This window comes from Gossypium arboreum, chromosome 13 (genome assembly GCF_025698485.1).
Source record: "Gossypium arboreum isolate Shixiya-1 chromosome 13, ASM2569848v2, whole genome shotgun sequence".
Taxonomy (NCBI): domain Eukaryota; kingdom Viridiplantae; phylum Streptophyta; class Magnoliopsida; order Malvales; family Malvaceae; genus Gossypium; species Gossypium arboreum.
This window is the reverse complement of record NC_069082.1, coordinates 126,989,468-127,011,865: the sequence shown is the minus strand read 5'-3', so window position 1 is coordinate 127,011,865 and position 22,398 is coordinate 126,989,468. Positions and strand designations below refer to the sequence as shown.

General features: G+C 30.1%; 2 protein-coding genes across 2 annotated transcripts; both read right to left on the bottom strand.

Moving 5' to 3' along the window:
• Window positions 1–3,839: 3,839 nt before the first annotated feature.
• Window positions 3,840–11,033, bottom strand: LOC108456383 (ethanolamine-phosphate cytidylyltransferase-like). The gene is made up of 10 exons (XM_017754980.2): window positions 10,794–11,033; window positions 10,015–10,428; window positions 9,142–9,377; window positions 8,868–9,025; window positions 7,814–7,885; window positions 6,145–6,212; window positions 5,824–5,944; window positions 5,142–5,207; window positions 4,934–5,056; window positions 3,840–4,417 (listed from the first exon to the last, which is right to left on the bottom strand). The coding sequence occupies exons 2-10, from the start codon at window positions 10,371–10,373 to the stop codon at window positions 4,346–4,348; spliced, it is 1,275 nt and encodes a 424-aa protein (XP_017610469.1). The 5' UTR covers window positions 10,374–10,428; window positions 10,794–11,033; the 3' UTR covers window positions 3,840–4,345.
• An 8,259-nt stretch (window positions 11,034–19,292) lies between these two features.
• Window positions 19,293–21,104, bottom strand: LOC108482330 (uncharacterized). Its single transcript, XM_017785453.2, has 4 exons — window positions 20,906–21,104; window positions 20,687–20,818; window positions 19,569–19,766; window positions 19,293–19,493 (listed from the first exon to the last, which is right to left on the bottom strand). The coding sequence occupies exons 1-4, from the start codon at window positions 21,048–21,050 to the stop codon at window positions 19,444–19,446; spliced, it is 525 nt and encodes a 174-aa protein (XP_017640942.1). The 5' UTR covers window positions 21,051–21,104; the 3' UTR covers window positions 19,293–19,443.
• Between the last annotated feature and the right edge of the window lie 1,294 nt (window positions 21,105–22,398).

Sequence of the window (22,398 nt, the reverse complement as noted above, 5' to 3'; positions counted from 1 at the left end):
AATCATTCAAATACTTATTTTTACCTATGTCAAATCTATTAAAACATGTCATTTCACTTTCAAAACATACACAATTCATTTATCAACACTTTAATAGCTTATATACCTTAGTCATGAACCAAATCAACCATTCACTAGTACATATCTCAAGCATGACAGCAAAAAAATCATTTCACCTAGGTACCTTAATCTATAATTTTTGCTTTTCCCCGATTATCTCTAGTTTGATCCAATTCTCGATCTATACAATTATTTCATTCAATTCATCAATATTAAACATTTATACATCATACCATGACATGAATGAACCTATGAAATTTCATTTTTCGGTACTCCAAAAGTTTTGCATTTTATTCAATTTAGTCTCTGAGATCAAAATCACAATATCTTTCAATTTTTAGCTTTGGTTTAAAAATTGATTCCAATTACATCCCTTAGGGACCCTCTACTATCTATTATTACTGAAATTGTACATCAATTTCACAAGTTATTCACTTTAGCCCGTATGTACAAAATTAATAATCAAATATTACAATTTAGTCATTTTTCAATTTCTAAGCTTAAAATATATCAATTAACACAATTTCTTCAAGAAATCAATAATGACAAGTTTCAAAACTTCAATATTTTTACAAATTGGTACATGGATTAGCTAAATCAAGCTCCCATGACCTGAAAAACATAAAACTTACGAGAAAATGGCTTAACTACAATACATTATTAGTGGTCGAATGTTGAAACCCTTAAGAGCTTTCCTCCTTCACTTGTGGTGGACGATTCTTGTAGAAGAAGAAGAGAAGAATTTCTCTTTCATTCCACCACCAAATTATATATATATATGCTTACATTAAGGCTTAATTTAATTAATTAGTTAACTACACTTAACATTTATCAAGTTTAATAATTATTAACCTTATCGTCCACTACCACCTCTTGAAAAATATTTATTTACCATTTACGACCATATATAGCCTTATAAGGTGTCATTTTGATGCTCGATTGATAACTATTATTGTAAGCAAACTCAGCTAATGGTAAGAATCTATCCCAGCTACCTTCAAATTCAATCACACAACAATGCAACATATCCTCGAGTATCTAAATTACTCTCTCCAATTGTCCATCGGTCTGAGGGTGAAACGTCATACTGAAATTTAGCTTAGTAACCAAAGTTTCGTGTAACTTACCCCAAAATCTAAAAGTAAATCTTGGATCTCGATCTGCAATGATAGATATAGGCATGCCATGCAGTCTCACAATTTCAAAGATATAAGTTTTAGCCAATTTTCTCGAGTGAATAGTTGGTTCTCATAAGAATGAAATGAGTCGATTTAGTCAATCTTTCAACTATCACCCAAACTATATCTTTCTTTTTTGGCGTTAATGGCAAACCCAATACAAAATCCATAGTGATTCACTCCCATTTCCACTCAGGAATCATTATAGGCTGCAATAGTCTAGACTGAACCTGATGTTCTGCTTTAACTTGCTGACATGCTAAACATTTTTCCACGTATTCAATGATCTCTCTTTGCATTCTTGGGCACCAGCACTACAATTTCAAGCCATTATACATCTTGTTGTCACTTGGATGCATCGTATATGTACTATTATGAGCTTCGTGCAGAATGTCTTGTTTCATTCAGAATTCTTCAATACATACAAACGGTTCCAAAAGTATAGACTCCCGTTATCGTCAATACTAAACTCAATGGTTTGATTATCTTCAAAAACTTTTCGTTTCTCTTGTAACTCAATGTCATCTTTTTTGCAACTCCTGGATCTTCTGAAGAAATACGAGTTTAGCTCTCGACTCGGCTAAAATAAAGCCATCTCGCTCCAAAGTCAAACAAGCATCCATCGCCTTTAATGCAAACAATGATTTTCAACTCAAAGCATCCACCACAACATTTACTTTACCCGGATGATAGTCAATAATCAAATCATAGCCTTTAAGTAACTCAAGCCACCTACGTTATCTCAAATTCAATTCTTTGTACGTCAGAAAATATTTATGAGTTTTGTGATCTGTGAAAATGTGACATTTTTCTCCGTATAAATAGTGTCTTCAAATCTTGAGAGTGAAAACCGCCGTTGCAAGTTCCAGATCATGAGTAGGATAATTCTTCTCGTGTGACTTAAGTTGTTGAGAAGCACAGACGATCACTTTTCATTATTGTGTTAGTACACCACCATTGATAAAGGAGCAAATGAGGATTCAAGTCAATACTTGGCACTTACCATCAAAATTAGCAAAAGAATTTTGATGCAAAGAGTTAGTGTCACTTGACTCATGACGTCAAACTAAATTAAGAGCATCACACTTTAATCATAAGCGCTAATTATGGTAAGTTGTCGCCTTTCAAACTTAAATCCCTTGAAATAAGCCTTAAGGTTAATTTACAATTGAAGTGAAAGGTAGAGGCATAGCTAGGGGGTGGCAGAGGCTTTGGTTCCCCCTAAAAATGTAAAATTTTAGTTTAGTCCCTTTAAAAATAATAAAATTGTAAATTAATATATGGTACAATTTCAGTTTGCCCTCTTAAATATGAAAAAAATTCAATTTAGTCCCTTACAAATAATGAATTGTACCGTATTGCACTTTGGCCCTCCCTAAATATGAAAAAAAAAGTCTATTTAGTTCCTTAAAAAATAATGGAATTATAAATTGATACATGGTAAAATGACATTTGGATCTCTTAAAAATTTTATAATTCAATTCTACCCCTTCAAAAAAATTTTCTAGCTTCGCCTCTGTTGAAAAGTGATTTCAAAAAATTACTTTTCAAGAAACAAAACAAAATTAAAACAATAAATTTTATTATGTTTTTAATTTGTTGTTTTAAGTGTATATAGCTTTGCTAACTATGTCTTTACTTAATTGACATCGACATTGTTGCTAGTGCAGGAGGACATGGGTCCGATTATCCTTCTATTTTATTATAAGAGATTATGAGTAATTTTAGGCATTACCTTAAAAAAGCATAATGACTCATATGGCCCACCAACTTTATAAAAAAGAAAATCATTTTAATCTTTCATTTAATTTTTTTTACCTCTTTTACATAAAAATATATTTTTAATTTTATAAACTAATTAACTGTTATCGTGGCATACACATTGATTGTCACGTGGATGCTACATCAACAAAGTAAACAAACATTAATTTTGAAATGATTTGATGAATAATATAAATTTATAAACTAAAAGAGATGAAAAAATTAAATAATAACCTAAAACATTTTTTTTTTTTTACTTTCTACCTTAAAGAAAAAAAGTATAGCTGTTAGAGAACAATTGAATGAAGTTACGCATAAGTCATATCTAATAAAATAGTTGAGCTGGTTCCAAGTAAATTAAGTTGTTTATTGTGATTTTCATATTTCATTTCCGATTTAGAATTTTGAGATTATTTTGTTTATTCCATATTTTAAGTTACGTGTCTAAAAATATTACTATATACACATGTCATATCAAGTGTTGTAAGGAAGTAAACATCTATTAATCTTCACATTGAAAAGGAAAACAAGAGTCCTGACATATATAAACAAATGCACTGCACATCTTACCCCTCTAAAGAATATTTTTTCTTTTTCCGTTCATAATTTCTGATTTTTGTTTTTTCACATAATACCCTCTCACTCTTAAATAAAAAAATAAAAAGCAATAAAAAAATAAAATACTTTAAATGCAATAAAAAAATACTTTAATGCACTCAATCCCTCGTCCTGTTGCCAACCAAATTAAAACTAATTTAGATTGCTCAATTTCACATCAAACACCTGAAAGGGTTGGGGGTGAGAAATAAACACATGCATGCTTACTTGAAGCTTCTAACATTATATTTTATGACTGAAACTTGTTATTGTTTAATTTCTTTATCAAAACCAAGCTCTAACAATTCTTTCTTACACTGAAACAGAAGTAATAAATTAAAAAAAAAAATCAATTCTTAATTTACATGACCACTGTCAAAGCATGTAAAATATATGTAGCTCTCTAAATTACAAGGCTTTTAAATTAATCAGTGATTACATTGCTAACAAGCATATTAGTAGTAAACAAATTATTATAAAGATTCCTCTACATCTCTCCAAAAAAAAAAAAAGGATAAATAATAATAATGATAATAACAATAATAAAAGATTAAAAAAAAACTGTTCATTTGGAAGTTTCTGAGTATTGATGTCTTCCAATGTCATGTCTTCTTATCGTCCTATCTTTGAAATAAATGTCTTCAGCAAAGCATCTACATGAACGGTCAAAAGGCTGCATGAAGAGCTTTTTACCAAATTTGCTATCATCTAACAATGATACCTGTTATATATATGTATATATATATATGCTAGTCCCCTGCAACATATGCCTTCTCTTCGTAGTATTTCTTTTCGCTTTGCAACTTCTTGGCGTTGCGTTTCTACATCAATAGCAAGCACCGAAGTTAGAATATGTTAACACGGATTGTGCGTTAAAATATCATATGTTCACGGAGTAGTTAAACACAAAGAAATAGGATGCACGCCTAAAAGTATTATGGTGGTCATTGTTCTAAGAATCAGATTACATTTTGCCTTTTTTACTAAAAATTGAGCAAATTAGTTCCTGTACATTAGATAAAAAAGCAAACCGATAATTCTATTAAAAATTTTATCCATTTTGATGGTTAAAAACTGATCCCAGATTCTTGACATGAGGTACAAGTGGCATGCCAGATGTAATTGTCTGATTATTCAGTCAATTACACCAGTTTTTATCAGTAGAAATGGATGAAAATTTTAACCAAAATGACTAGTTTGTACTTTGATTTAACGTAAAAGGGGAAAATACAATCTGACTTCCACTACAAGGGCCTCCATAATAATTTTACCTATACCAAAACATAGAATAACAATAAATGCCAACCTCGAAAATCATATAGTGTAAGTAAAAATACCATGTAAACCTCATGATTGGTGACTATCCTTTGGGCTACAGAGCTTGTGGTTATACTTTTAGGGCTTTCAAGCAACCGGAAAATTCCCATGCTCTTAGGAATTGCATATGGATCAGTTTCACCCTGTAGGGAGCAAAGTCATTTTAAATCGATAGACACAAGGGATCATAAAAGTGAAACAAATCCGAGGGAAGTCTGAAAAACCTACAGGCAATGAAGAGTTGCTCTCCGCAACTGTCCCGTGCACAACCAAAGAAATGTTGAAAGTTGTAATCTGTTCAAAATAAAGATAATAGCCTCAGAACACCTTCCTTATTTTAAAAGATAGAGAAACATAAAGCAGTGGTTCTAGCAAATAATACAAATTGCAATAGCATAGCTGTAGTGAGCAGGATGCAACTTAATATACCATCACCTGGCTAAAGAAACTATCAAAATCCAAATCATAAAGTGGTATGGTAGAATTCAAAGAATGGACGAGCTTAGGCATATAAGTTGTGGGTTTGGCAAAAAGGGTATCATGCATTTACTACTAAACCAAAAGAGTTATCGCAATTTTAGTTTTGGTTTCTAAAAGATTAGATGCAGTCTTTTGTAAAGAAATTGATAAATTGGGCCATGATAATTAGGAATAGAATCGATCATGGTTTCCCTTTCCTCACTTCAGCCAAAACCGACAAAGAGTCCTCATGCAAGTTTCAAGCTGATAACATCACCATGAAGTCATATTAAAACTCACTGCAAATAGATCAGATGCTTGTTGCAAACATTTGTTCTTCCACCAAGGTAACTAATTATGCAACACAGAATGTTATTTTGAAGAAACTAATACCTAGTTAAAGGGAAAAAATCATTTGCATAGGCACACCAATATTAAGAAAATTACATACCATGTCCTTTGTAACTTCCCAAGGTGCACCGATGATAACTTCATCAACATAACGGCAAGCTAACACACTAAGAGTGCGCTCAAGTAAATGCATAACTGGGTACGGCATTCCCCTCTGCTCACTGCAAGAAAGGAGACTAAAGTTATTCCTTGCACAGAAATCCTATATTGATGGTAGATTTTGCCCCACATGCATTGTAATAAGGTGTAGAGGCAGATCTCTAATGTTAACTTTCATCCTTCCAAATTCGGTTGTCCTAACAAAATTTAAATGGTAATAAACCAGACAGAAGAAAAAACAAGCATGACATTAATAAAGTACCTCACAATATAGTCAGGGTAGATACCAACTAACAAAAAGTCTCCAAGCTGCCTTGCCTTCTTGAGGATCTGAGTAAAATATAAAAGATGGCTTAGGGACATGGGCAAAATGGAATAAGTAGAAAAAGTTCTCTTACTCTACAAAAAAGCAAGTGCCATTTACCATATATACATAGGTCACAAATTACAGTAAAACCTCTAAAACAATATGATTGAGACTAGTGAAAAGAATATATATTTCTAAAGAGGTCATTAAGTTATCAATAAATGAATAGACCATTCATTTATCAATACATTAATATTTATTATCTTATGCATTCAAAAGGTTATTATACTTTATATTAATCAACCAAGATTATTAATTTATCGAGGTTTTACTCTATCCGTAGTTAATTTTAGCTCTTTAAATTTATGATGCATACCCTATCTCTTTCAGAAAAAATCCTAACCCCCAACTTCTTATTCCAGTTTCTGTTTTCTTTCTTGATCCTCAGGAGGATCAGAAAAAGAATTCATAGAATTTCCCAAGAAATATGGTCTTTAACCTACTTAGGATTCGGCAAGAATGGTAACTAAAAGTTCCAGCACGAATGTTGTTATTGCTAATCAACCAATGGGTGTAAGAGCTCTTCTTTATTATTATTGTTTTGATTATGAAATAAACATCACCTAATTGGTGAGAGACATCACACCACTTTCAGATTGAGGGTAACAGCATTTATAAAAAAGGATATATTTTACTCTTTTCCTAGAAGGATCAATCAGAGGATGCCACCATCCAGATAGGCATGTTATTGAATGAGCAAATGGCACACAATTATATGCTGTACTTCAATATTACAACAAAAGATATCAAATTGGTGTCATATTGGGATGAATTAGTTGGCCGATAAATATGTAGAACACAGATGCACTTCGACAAAGTAAATGAGCTTCTAATAGTAATCTGTCATTTAAAAGATATAGGGGTATCATCACTTTCTAATATTTACCAAGTTAAATCTTATACAGACCTATTATCCACCATGCTACTTCACTCCATTGTTGGGGGATCCCTAAATCAAAATGTACAGAATTTAGCAGCAGGGAGATCTGTTTCTGTATCTGGAGTAAAATTGTAAATTTAACAAATGTATTTTTAAAACTTCTGGCATTTAACTTAGTAAGTCATCCCCCCTCTGATAATACCCTCTGCATCTGACTCAAATATGCCTTTCAATAACATTATAGCATCAACCTAAATTATTAAATTGGTTGAGCTACGGTAACACCCTCAGCTTCTTAACAACACTTTTGCCAGTTCACTCTAGTTCAAAATTTATTAAAAAAGGTAAATATTTAAAGGATTCTCACTACAGGAATGGCATCCTCCAGTCTAATTATCATCGAGATTCAAATTTAAGAAGAGCTACTAAATCACTAACATAGATCAACAATATCAGCCAGCTACCCTGTTCATATGTGCTATGCTCAACAATTACAACAATATGTACATTAAATGAAACCATAACAAGACAGTAACTAATGAATGCATATCTTACAGCAAAACTAAAGTAACAAAACTTGGTAAGATGAAGAGCAATCACCAAATTGTCAATATGTCCCATTTTCATGCCATCATAATAATATAATTAATAAGAAAATCAGTTGTATTAACGAGTGAGTAATACCTCCACATGCCCAGCATGAAAGAGATCGAATGCCCCATCAATGTAGACAATGCGAGCATTTGGTCCAGGTCCCTGAGGAAAAACTGAATGAGACTCATGTAAATAAGAACATAGCTCTTAACCCTTTTGCAAGAAATGTTTGCATGCCAGTGGATGCAACTGTTGATCCACATTCATACTTTCAAGATCGCCAACAAATTGTTTTAGACCAGCTCTCAAAAAATTACCATTCAAGCAAATGATTTATATATTATATACATGCATGTATTAATATGTTAATCATCTGACAAGCTTATCCAGACTTTTATGTTCAGATGGTTACCTTTCGATAGAAATTTTTGTTTGTATTTATGCTACACAGCATAACAAGACAATTGCTATGGCAAATTATGAATTTTGTCAGCCTAATTTGAGAAAGATGCCATAAAATCATCTTTTGTAGTTATCAAGGCGAAAAGTATGCCTTTACCAGGCAAAAGGAATATAGGGCGTTTGTATGCCTTTACCAGGCAAACTTGGCAAGACTAGTGTATCTTTTATAATAGGATTTCAAGCAAATATGGATGTTCTGAGACTCACTCTATTTGTTGACAGACTTTCAAAGATTTCACACTTTATTCCATCTTTGTATCGCCTAAAATTATAATCTGCTATTGGGAGCAACTCTTGAAGGAACTTGTGGAAGATTCTTAATACAAAGCTTAGTTTCTCTTCTTTCTATCTACAACAGATGTCCAAATGATATTTAATTAATTGTTTCACCTAGGATTGGAAGATCCGGTCAGGCTTCTAGTAAACAGAAGACCAGGTACCACTTGGGACAAATACTTCCTGTGGCAGTATCTCTTATAACCTTTTGTGAACGACTATACACATAGGAAATTCAGAAATCAGAGTAGATCACCTTATTCAATTTTTAAGTCTTATAGAAATAAATTACCTTTTCTTCCACCTAGTGCCTAGTGAGTAGTGTCTAAAGATGCAAAAAAAGGCATGTACTGGAAACATACGCCACCCAAGCTTTTTCAAGTGGTAGTCACTTTTCATTCCTTACCTTGCCATTTGAGAATTGTACAATCCTCCGAGATGTTGGTAGAAATTGAGAAAGCTGACCCCTTTGTAATTGACGCCTTCTGCCAGAATCTACCCTCGAAAGTGTGCTATTATTATCTCCAACACCTTTATTATCATTTACAGATGAAAGTATCCTTCCTATGTGCATATAAGTTGTGAAATAATTAAAAACACTGTTACCCGTAGCACACAATTTACAGGAGCTAGGCTACAACCAAAGGAATATCAAGCATGTCTCAAGGAAATTTTAGTACCTACAATATCCGTGCTAGAAACACCTTCAGTGCGCTTAATCTGCTTGTAGCGGCCAGCTATCTTTGCCAAGGCATAAGCATCACTTCCATCAGGGAGAAGGCATGGATCATCACCATGTATTACGTAGTCAATCTTATGCTCATTGAACAGACTGTTCATGAATTCCTCAGTAATTGCATAAGGAGCATTTGCTATTACTTGATCCACCCACTTTAATCCACTAACAAGTGCCAGCCTGGAGAAAACTTCAAATAAGATCCATGGAACCATTACACTAAATTAATTACAAAAATTCACCAGAGGAGCCAGTATGACAAACAAAGCAGCACAGGGATGATTTATACTTGAGAGTTCAGTATGTAATTGCATAATGTGTATATGCGTGTGCATATATATATATATATATCAATTTCAGGGCAGCCCAATAAGTTAGATGCAAAGAACACATCTAAGGTATAAAGCCTTCTAACATACACACTATTGTAACGAAAATTGTTCCACCAGCTAACTAGCCTCTACAATCCATCTTATTCATTAACTATGGAAACAAGCATAACTGAAGTTGTTACAGTTTGATTCTAGTTACAAAGATATAATCTGTCGATATTTATTGAGTTGGCTTTCTCACTTCAGCTCTGTATAAATTATATGTTCTTTCCGTACTGTTTTCCATTCAATTATTTTTCTTTCACATGTTGAGGATGTCATAGCCTCTTCCCTATACTTGATCTTCAAAACATCAATCACCAAATAAATATATCAAGAATGCTTTCTATGTGATTAAAATACAAAATGAGATAGGGATAATGAAATCAAGATACCACACTAAAAATGCCTCCCTCCAAACACCCAAAAAAAGGCTTTGTTAATACCTCTCTTCCATGGATAGAATAGGAGGTCCTTTATTAGCGATAATCTCCTCATCACTCACAACACCCACCACTAATTCATCTCCTAAAGCTTTAGCTTGCCTCAAAGCATTGGCATGACCATAATGCATGAGATCAAAGCATCCATCCATGTAAACCCGTACGCGCCTCTTGTCCCTCTTCTTCTTGAGTAAGAACCCTAAATTTGACCAAGCATAAGACACTGGGAAATTCCCAATCCCACCAAAATAAGAAGTTGAAAACCCAAGCAAAGCTGCCGTTAGCATTAATCCGCCAAACAGATGCGGTGTGTTATACATCCATTCCCAAATCCAATTGTTACTTTCATATTCCATTGCCATTTCTCTCTCTCCCTCTCTCTCTTTCTTCAAAGCTCAATTCGAGGAGACACAAAACCTGCAAAACAACACCACCACCAAATAAACCCTTCAATCTAACTTTACACCAAAGCTCATATACCTAAAAAAACAATTAATACACATTTTCCCCCCCACTTTTCCACCCGAAACATGGAAATTAACACGATATTTATACAAAAAAAAATGCATTACCGTTCCTAAAACACATTTAAACCACAAATAAATGCAGAAACGAAAGATCACAAAGCTAGATTTGATTTACAACATTCCTTCAAATCTAAATCTTACCCAGAAAAACTAAGAAACCAAAACATCATTTAGAAATTAAAACAAACAATAATCTTTACAACGCAAAGAAACAGGTATTAGAATATGAGCAAAAGCTTAGATCGAATCTTTTACCCTTTTTTTTTCACTTTATTTTCTTTTCCTCCGTTTTTGTGTTCGTGTCTCCTACTTTTCTTTCTCCTTCTCCTTTGTTCTTTCTCTTCTTTTTCTTCTTTTTCTTCTTTTCTTTTTCTTCTCTACCAAGGATTTCTGACATAGAGCTGTCCCAATATATATATATATATAAATTTCTGATATTAAATTAAATAAATATTAATGAAAAGAATTTTCAATTTGAAAAAGTAAAGATCCTCCTTTTCTTTTTTTTTTGGCTGAAGTAATTAGATCCTTCCTTTTTTAATTATTAAATAAATTTTGTTTATTTTACTTTATTTTATGTTATTTTATTTATTAGCATGTCTATTTCTATGAAATCCGTTGCTTCAATCTTAAGTCTTAACGAAGGGCTGGCTTTGACCAAACGTCATTCTTTTACCATTCTTTTCTTTTGATTTCATATACAAATAATATTAGATTTTATCACATCAATCATAATACGATTAAAAATATATGTAATAAATTTTAAAACAATTTTAACTGAAATAATAAATTTAAACACTAGACATTACAATATTTTAGAGTCAAATCGATTATATATAAATATTTTTCTAAATTTTATACTGAAAAACCAAACTACCTTCAACGTAAGGGAAGAAGATAAAAATGGTAGACGATGACTTTAGCACCAATGGTAGAATTTTCATTTAAGCTAATAATAAAATTATACTTTGATTCTCAGTAATATACTATTCATGTATGGCACACTTAAAGCAATTTTTTTTTTACTTTATTTTTGCTCAAAATAATATCTATTGCTTTTGATAATACTTAAATATAGTATTAGATAATAGATATATTCGAGTTAATTATAATCAGAATCATGTATCGTAACTAAAAGTTTTAAGTGAAACACTCACAATGAGAGAATATAAGTTCAACCCTTAATATTATTAAGAAAGGCAGACACAAACCTCGAATAAAACAAACATCCAAGATACAAAAGAATCGTGTATTATAGAATACAATTAGACTAATAACTATAATATATTTGAAGTAAAATCGAAAAAGCTTTAAAGAGAATTCATACATGTCTTTAAAATAACCTAACATGAATTAAGTAAAATTTTAGAGGTGAACCTACGTATCAAAATCTCATAGTCTTAGCCTTTATCAACACGACCTTGATGACAAAGTTAAAATTTTGAAATTTTATAATATTATATTCGAATCTCACCATAAGTAAATATTAGATGTTATTTTGATTTATATGAGTTTTCCTTTTCTTTTTCTGTCGCGTGAACAAAAATTAAAAAACAAAAACAAAATGACAAAATAGGGTTGAATTAAAAAAATCCTTTTGGCCAACTAAATTGGAAAGTTCAAAATAAAAAAGTCAAAATATATTTTAACGATTTAAATTATAAGCCTTACATGAAATTAGTAGAAGTTTCTTCCTTGTAAAAATTAATTTATTTCACATATATTTTCGTGATTAAAATACGTCAGAAGTCCTTGTACTTTTCAAAAATGTGGAATTTAGTCTTTGCTTTTCAAGTTTTAAAATTCAGGTTTAAATATTATCACTGTTAATTTTTTGGTTAAATTTAGATTAATTACAATCACAGGAAAACCTCAAAAAAAAGTACCAAAATTGAATTATAAATGTTTTATTATGTATTAATTTATGTTTTCATCATTTTGAAAGAACTTAATTAAAAATTTTCCTTTTTAAGAGGACGAATCGTAATTTTATCATATATTAATTTATAATTTGATCATTAATAAGGGGCTAAAATTTATTTTTGAGGACCAAGACCCTTACTTGTCCCTTATATTCGCTCCTATTACGTCATTTTTTTTTAATCATATGGCTGTCATACCAAGAGAGTTTTTCTATTTTAAAATGACCAATTGACAAATTTTAATAATTTTAATAATTAGACTTAAATTTTAATTTTTGAAAGATAAAGAGACTTATAGTATATTTTAACCTATGAGATTTCTTTTCAAATGTCACATCGTTTTTTTTATTGAGGTCACATCGTTTAGCATGTACTATGTAAGTTAAGTTGAGCTCAATTTGAGTATCTCGTATTATTGATTTAATTGAATTTGAATATTATAATATTTGATTCGAACGATTTATTCACTTAATTAAACTTTTCATTTTTGTATATACTAAAAAACATAATTGAGCTCAAATTTAATATTAATTATAAAATTAATAAATAAACTTAATTTAACTCGAGTCAAACATTAAATCTCAAATTAAAATCAATATTGCTTCTATTTGAATTTAACTTAACTCGATTATATCCCTATATGTAAGACTCTAACAATTACGAAAAAATGCTCACATTTTTAGCCATCAACTCTTGAACAATAAATGAAATTACATAATACAAAAAATTACAATTTCTAAAGAGGTTAAACTATAAATCTACCACTTTCTGAGGTTATATTTGACTTACAAAATTTGAAGATCAATGCAATTTTATTACTATATTAATTTAAAATTTTACAATTTAAAAAAAACTAAACTATAATTTAACATCGAGGAACGGTGTTGATATTATAAATAAAAGATATTCGCAGAAATTTCATTTCAACAAAATCATATATTAAAAAAAAAGAGAAAAATAATATTACTATGGTGTAAGCAACGAGTTTAAAAATAAGCATTATATAATCTTCAAGAGCTTTTAGGAGAGAATATATTCCCCATTTTTATATCACATATCCTACTTTAATTTTGATACCAAGAAATAAAGTGTTTTTTAGAATATTTAAAAATCGATTTTCATTTACTTGTAATAAAAGTTGAGTTTTTCATTAAAAAAAACTATTTTATACCATAGTTATATATTGTGACAGACTCTGTGTAACGACCCGAATTTTACCGTTACCGAAAAAGTGTATTTTCGGGTCTCTGTTTCTGAAAAATGGGTTCGTAAATATTTATTAAAAATATTTACGAAGTCAATTGAGTGGTTAATTAGAGTTTAATTAAGTAAATTTAGTTTAATTAAGAGTAATTAGGAAAATGACTAAATTGAATAAAGGATGAAAGTTGAATTGTAGATTAAAAGAAAATGAAGAGGACCAAAATGGCAATTATGCCATTTGTCCTAAGTGATGCGGCATAAACATAAAAATCTGATATTTTTTTATGTGTTAAAATATATATTAAATTATTATTATATTATAGTATATTATATTATATATTATATTATATAAATAAGTAAAGAAACATAAGAAACAGAATGAAAGCAAACGAAACAGAGAAGAAACAGGGAGAAAGAAAGAAAGAAAAGAAAAGGAAAATTTGGGTTTCAAGGCTCAAAGTTTAATTTGGTAAGTCAATTAAGTCATTTCTTCTTAAATTTTGATATTTTAGAAGCTTTGGAACAAGACTTTGATGAAATTAAGTTGATATTTTGAGAGTTTATAGATTTTCAAGTATAGTTCATGTTGAATAAAATAGTGAATTAAGGGTTTAATTGAGTAAATTTCAAGCTAGAATTGATAATAGGATCAAATTGTAAAGTAAGTTATAAGTTTTATGTTGTAGGGACTAAATTGATGAAATTTTGAAATTAGGAAAGTATGCTGGAAATTTAATATTTAAATGAGAGTATGGATGAAATTTGAATAGAAATAAAGTATGAATTAAGATAGAAAAGTAAGTGAATTTAGTTAGAATTAAATTGAAATTAAAGTAAATCAATATTTTGTACTAAGACTATTTTGGACAGCAGCAGTAGTCTAAGTTTGAAAAATCACCAAAATTGTAGAAATTGAATTATAGGATGAATAAAATATGAAATTAAATATTATTGAGTCTAGTTTCTTATAGAAGAAACGATATAAGCAATTGAATTGTCAATTATGAGATATAATGAATTTTGTGAGACAAGGTCAGAATGAATTCAGGTTCCCTGTTCTGACTTTGGAAAATCACCAAAATTGAATAAAAATAATTAGAGGCTTAAAGTTATATGTTTAGAATCCCTAATGAGTCTATTTTCATTAGAAATCAACGAGAATGTTATCCGAGTTCTGTACTGTGAGATAATTAATTTTTAGTGAAGAAGGGACGAAACTGTCAGACAGCAGAATAGGGTGAATTTAAAGAATAAACTGTACTTAATGGCTAAACCAAAATTCTGAAAATTTTATTGTAAGAAGATTTGTGAGTCTAGTTTCAGGAAAAATTAGCGGATCTTAATTTAGAATTCTATAACTTAAGATATGAATTAGTAATGTATTAATGATTATGAATTGTATTAATTTCAGTAGTCAATGTGGTACCGAAATCTCGGCAAAGAAAGGACAAGACAAAGTCAACGGAGTTAGCTCGAAAATTACGGTTTGTATTTCTATAATCCGAACCTAATACTTAATTGTTGAATTTATTTCTTAATATGTATATTAAGTGTTTTGAAGTAAGAATTATTGTGTTTTACAAATGAAATGGATTGATATAGTATGTGATGAATTTATTGAATTTATATTGATTGAATTGGCGTATATATATATAGATATATATATTGAATATTGAATATATATTGATTATTTGAATTGAATTGAAATATAAATTGTTTGAAAAATTTTAAATATGAGATTTGTGATATTTGGATATTTGTTATTGAAAAGTGAATTGAATTGTATTGAATTATGAATTTATGTGATTAATTAAAATGTGTATTGATTGAAAAAATTGAAAGTGAATTGAATACCCTATTAACATGTCGGGCTGAGTCGGATATAGTTGGCATGCCATAGGATTGGAAGTGTTCAGGATTCTTCGACCTCGAGTCGATGAGACACTGGGTGTCACTATATTTCTTCGGATAGATTCGATGAGGTCTTGGGTACCAACTTTACTTGGCTAGGCCGATGAGACACTGGGTGTCAAATATTGCTTGAACTATCCGATGAGGCACTTTGGGTGCCATATTGGTGTGTTTGGTTGGATCCGTGTATCCGCCAAGGTCCGAGTCTTGTTAATAGGGGTAAATAAGTGAAAAGATAAGTCGAGTGAATTTGATTGATTGAGCTATTGGAATGAAATGAGAAATTGAATTGAGAATTGAAATTGAGATGTGAGATTGAAAACATGAACCAAAAGGTTCATGAAATGAGTGAAGTTCAAATGGATGATGATTGATGATAGAATGAATTAAAATGGTATATTGTTAAGAAGTAAAGTGTGAAAACAAGTGAATTGTGAATATATTGTATAGAATTTATACGGTAAGTAAATGAAAAGAATTGAACAAATATGTTATTGTGTTTGTTATATGACTTGTATAGAATTTATATGGTAAGTAATTGAAATTTTATCTATAAAACAAATAAATGAATACTTAAAATTGTTATTGTGATTTTAAGTTTAATTGTTATATTATTAAGTGTTCGGATTATGGAAATACCACTGAGTATACCATACTCGCCAGTGCACGTTTGTTTCGTCATGCAGTTTAGTAAAGATAGAACGTTGAATCAGCATCCTAGTTCTATCCCGAATTCATTAAGGTAAAGTGTGTTAATTATTGGTAATGGCATGTACCTAGGATGTTTTATGAGAGTCATTTAGGTTGTAGATGTACTCATGAAATGAGTAAATTATGGTTGGCAACGGTATGTAGTATGAATTTTGAAATTTACTGAAAATTCGTAGTGATTCTAAATTAGTCCCGAATTGAATTTACTGTTCATATTGGACCGCGAGGGCCCATTAAAGGGACGACATCTTAAAACTAGGATGTGTGTAAATATTTATTTTAATTAATGACCGAAATTAGACTGTACTGACTGGTAATGTCTCGTAACCCTGTTCCGATGACGGTATAGGGTTAGGGGGCGTTACACTCTGATCTAAATAGTCACTTTTATTTACTTCAGGTTACATTATAGTAATTTATGTTTGAAATGTTATGTTTTAGTCACTTACGTTATCGTTTTGTTACGAAATGGTTGCTCTACCATTAAGATATGTTACTTCCCAAACGACAATCTGACGTGGCAATTAAAATGAGTTTTTAATGCCAATGTAGATGTCCAGCTAAATAAAATTAATTGATTTTTGAATTAAATAAATTTAATTAATTAAAATTTCTAAATTAATTAAAAAAATTGTTAATTTAGTTTCCCAAAATAATCAAAACCAATGCATCAAATTAATCCTAGAATTGGAAAAAAAAACCATTGGTCTCTTTTTTCTTTTAGTTTTTGTTTCTATTTTAATTGAAAAAATCATCCATTTTCATGGTCATCTTTGTTGAATCGAAACATTAGAAATCAAACTGAGTGTTCCATCAATTGAATAGATTTTTTATTCAAAATGGAAGAACAAATGATCATTTAAAGAGGTTCCAGTCATGAATTACGGTAAGTAAATGAGGTTTCTTGTTCTTTACTTGGGTTTTAGGTTAAGATATTATGAGTTTCTTTTGCAAAAAAGGTGATCCATATTTTCATATTATATGTGACAAACAAAAAGGGCATGTTTCATCTTTATTTATTTATGTATTGTAGGCAACCACAATAGCAAGTGGGAATAAATGTTGTGTGTCTATTTCTTTTTTTTTGCTATTCTCTTCTTTTCTCTTCTTTGACGGTAATAAAAGAAGCCAAACTGTTACTTCTTTTTAAATTAGGGAAAATTGAGTTTTAGGGCAAAATTTTGTACACTATTTCGTTAATTTTCTTAAATTTTTCTCATCCTAGTTGAACATCCACGTTGGCATTTAAAATCTATTTTAACTGTCACGTTAGACCGTCATTTAGGAGGTAACAAATCTTAATGACAGCGCGACCATTTTGTAATAGAACGATAACGTAAGTGACTAAAACGTAACATTTCAAACATAAATGATCAAGTGTAACCCGAGGCAAACAAAAATAACTATTTTAATAATTTATCCATCTAAATAAAATTCTTCCGTCAAATACATGGTAATTTTAATTGACAATTAATTTATAAATTAATTAAATTGAAAAATTATCAAATTGTAAAAAAAAATCATATATTAGAAAGATTATATAAATAATTTAATTTATTTTTTAAAATAAAATTATGATTATTTTACCCATCGACTCAAAAATTTATATTTACAAAAATAACTCAAATTCAAAACGTTCACTTAAATGACCTGAAATGAATAGTAAATTTGGGTTATAGGGAATAGATGGCTGGCACCATTATTTTTCTGTTAAAAAATATTTTTTTGGGGTTTTAAACACTAGATAGCCTGCACACATGTATTTTTTTCAAAACTTTTTTTGGATGCTGACACATTGATGGCCGAGGCCCCTTTATCTAATTCAAAAAATTATTTTTTTGGGGTGTGAGGTGCCGGCTAACAAATGGCCAAAGTCACCCAACAAAAAAGATAGAAATACTGCAACATTAACCCCTCATTATTTTCTCATCTTTTTTTATTTCACAGGTTTAATTACATATTTTTGTATTTTAAAATAATATTAAATTACTTATCATATTGTTAATTATTATTGCATCACTCACATTATTATTAAATTAAAAAATTAATTTAAATTTAATATGCACAATTTAATTAATTTCTTTAAATAAAATTAAAATCTACTTTAATAATTTTTATCTTCAAAGATTGCTAAATTATTGTTCTTTTTATTTTAAAAAGAAAAAGTAATATATTTATTATTTTTTGAAAACTCAAAAATTATTTTTAATTAAAAATAATATTTTTTTTGAAAATTTCAAAATTATTTTTAATTAAAATAGTGATGCCGATTATCTAATCTCCTTAACCTAAATTTTTATTTATTTCAGATTATTTAGATAAATATTTTTAAACTAGAATCATTTTAGTAAATATTATTATTTTTAGATCAAATGGTAAAATAGCCTAAATTTGTTTAATTCCCACATAATGAGTCTAAGAAATTCTAGTATTTTCTAGTATTATTTATATTTTCTCTCATGAGAATCGAATATGGATGAAACTATAAAATGATGAGGTCACAATAATAACATATGTCGTTTTAATACAATGTGAACAAAAGAAAATCATCATACACTTCACCTACCACATATTTTTTTTCAACGTGGCATTTTTAAATTCCACATGAATCCAATGTGACCAACCTACTTAAAACGTCAAACATATAAATTATATTAACTTGCACAAATCTGTATATATGATTTTAATTAAAATAAATATAAAATCAAAATTATAATAATTATAATGTTTAAAATTTAAATCAGATCATCCATACAAACACGAAATTTATTATAATCGGACTAATAAATAAGCTTGAACTTGAGCCGCGCTCGGCTCGAGCGAGAGATGAGTTCTAGTACAGTCCAAAACTCTTGGAAGTTGGAATCTGTGGAGATATTAATTTACTCACTGTCTTCATCAAGACGTTACCATTTGGCACTATCTTCAATTCATATACATTTAAAGCAGGTTTATAGTATCCACAAATCTAGCCACCTTCATATGGGCGGCTTTCGGTTGTTCCAAGTGGACATCAATGGCGTTTATTTCATTATATATATATATGTTAAACACGAAGTGTTCTACATAGTATACAAATGTTACTATAGTATGAGCATGAATTCATCTTGTTCATTTACCTAATATTTTTTTACAACGATCTATAATTTGCTAGATTTTTACTCAACAGCAAGCTTCCTCACCTTCATATGATCTGCCATTGCTTTTCCTGTAAACAAATGATAATATAACAAATGGAAGCGAAAAAAAAAAAGCGTTGGAAGTGGTTTTAAGAATGTGACACCTGACATGGGCGTCGAGCAACGGTGGTGGTAAACCATGTGCTTCACCGTTTCTCCTTGTGCTATTGTTTGATTGTCGGTGGGACGAGTGTCTTCGTGTGGTTGTTCCTCCTCTGCTAGAGCGTTAGCTGACTCAGTGTTCAATTTTGTTTTTGTTGTGGCGACTTCCACGGTGACCTTGCTAATGCATTGGATTTGTTCTGAATAAAAAGATACAAACAAAATATTTAGGGAATATCACATATTTGTATAATGTTACAAGAATTTCATGGCGGCCGCGGCCAACACCGGCTTCTATACTCCATCGACGGAATCCCGAATCTATCTCATTGGAATATCTAAAGATCACGATTTATTTTTGTATTCTAACATTAGAAGTATAGCATGGAAAGGCTATCGGAGCCACCATGGTTCGGGCAAAACTTAGACGAGGCCAGTTGTAATATGCACGCATTAAACTCGAGGAGACGATTCAACTACCATTTTTATAAATTTTAACACCATACTTCACTGTACTTGCACAAACAGGATGGGCATTTACTGAGAAAATTTTACATTCCCTTAATACAACCGAGTAAGTTATGGTGGTTCAAGACGGTTCACTTGGTCAAGATGACGAATGGAGGAACTGGGTTTTGGGGTCGGAGGTCTTTGAATGTTAGCAGGAAAGTGCTTGGTATAGGGTTGCTTTTCTCTCTCATTAGGGGCTCCTCTAATCCCAAGATGCCCGGCGTTAAGCTGGTAAGTCGTACCAAAGTGTAGGTAAGGTGGCGCCATGTTTAGATCCTGTCGAGCTCAGGGACGAAGGTAGGGGTTAGGCAGGGCCTCGGTCCCCTTAAAATGAAAATTTTATGTTTCAATCTCTTCAAAATCTATAAAATTACAATTTAGCCTAAAAAGGATAAAATTTTAATTTAATCCGAAAGCGTGGCAAAGGTTGGTTTGGTCAAATGGTAGAATTCCAATATAAAGCCCTCTAATAAGTAAAAAATTAAATTAAGCACCGAAAAATCTATAATTTTATTTCCACCCCTTAACAAAATCAAATTACATTTTATTTCAAAGCAATAATAATAACCATTTAATTAACAAAAAAAGATAATAAATTAAAAACTAGTACCTGATGAAAGGGAACCCAATAGTTGAGAAGAAAGCAATGGTGCATACATATAAGTATCATATTTCATATACTTGTCAACCATCTTTAACACCTTCTTCTTGTTTCCTTTAATAGGTTCTTTCAATTTCGGTCCTTCAAAAAAAATAAAAATGGGTATACCCCCATTGATGCAAAATATAAAAAGAAACTAGAAAAAAGCTTCATTAAAAAAACAAGTACCTGCTGAGATTGAAGGAGAAATGAGAGGAGCAAACATGTAATTATCGGATTTCAAGTAATTAAAAACATTGGTCAAGAGTTTCTTTTTCTTGGATTGTTTAGTGTTCTTTTGAACACCCAATGAAACTCTCTTTGATTTCTCCATTGTGTTTTAAAAGAAGTTGGATTTAGCAGATGAAAGGGGAGATAAAATGATGAACAGAGGTTTTAATGGCGGTTGGATTTTGGACAGTGTCGGTGTTTTATGAAGGTGCCACGTGTCCTCCAGTTTTGTTCTTTTTCCACCACGTGGGAACAACTAAAGTCTTGCTGTTCCTTTTCCCTTTATCCAAGGTTAAATTGATTTTTAATAGGGTAAATTCCATAGGTAGTCCTTCATTCAGTAAATAATTTTTATTTTAGGCACCCAAAATTTAAAAAAGTTACAGTTAAAGTATTCACATTATATAATTAGGTTATTTTGGTCATTTGCATTAAAATCACAAACGAAAAGCTGATGTGGCTGTTAAAAAATTAATATAATAATATATTTAGTTCTTAACTTTTATATATTATATCGATTTAATCATAATTTTAAAAATTAACTTTCAAAATTTACAAATAATCTCAAATTTATGCTAAAATCTTTATCCTACCATCGATGAACCACTATCCATCAGATGAAATATAAGCCTTTTTAATTGAATGATTCAGATCTGTTAAAACCTGAACAACATCCAACAAGTTTCATGTCTTCTACCACTATCAAATTATGAATAAATTGAAAATATTTGTAAAGATTTTAAACATCAAAATGAGAATATTTATAAAATTTGAGAGTTAATTTTATAAAATTTTGATTAAACTGATATAATATATAAGAGTTAAGGATAAAATTTGTTGTTATATCAATTTTTAATTGTCTCGTTAACTTGCCGTTTGTGATTTTAATGAGAGTGACCAAAATGACTGAATTATATAATGTGGGTGCTTAAATTACAAAGTTTTTATTTTAAGTACTTAAAATAAAATTTATTAATAGTCTAGTGATTGTCTGTGTAGTTTACACTTTTAATACAATAGATCAGTTTAATTTTAATTAAATAAATTATCAAAAATAAAAAAATTAATTCACTATCAATTCATTCGGTTTTGTAACTTTATTTGACTTGGAGCAAATTATAAATTAATATATGATTAAATTGCATTTTAACCTCCTTCAAAATGAAAAAAAATCTGTTAAAGTCCCTTTAAAAATAATATAATCATAAATTAATACATGATAAAATTTTATTTTGACTTATAAAAACTTATAATTCAATTTCAGTCACTTAAAAAAATTTCTGAATTCACCTCTAAATTAAACCGATTCAAGGTGGTTCAATCAAAAATCAATTCAATTTTTTCGAACTGATAATCAAATGATTCTTAATCTAACCGATCGGATTGTAGGGTTTATTAGCCTTTAGAGGCTTTGTCTAGTACTAGATTGAGGTCCTCAACTGTTTTTTTTT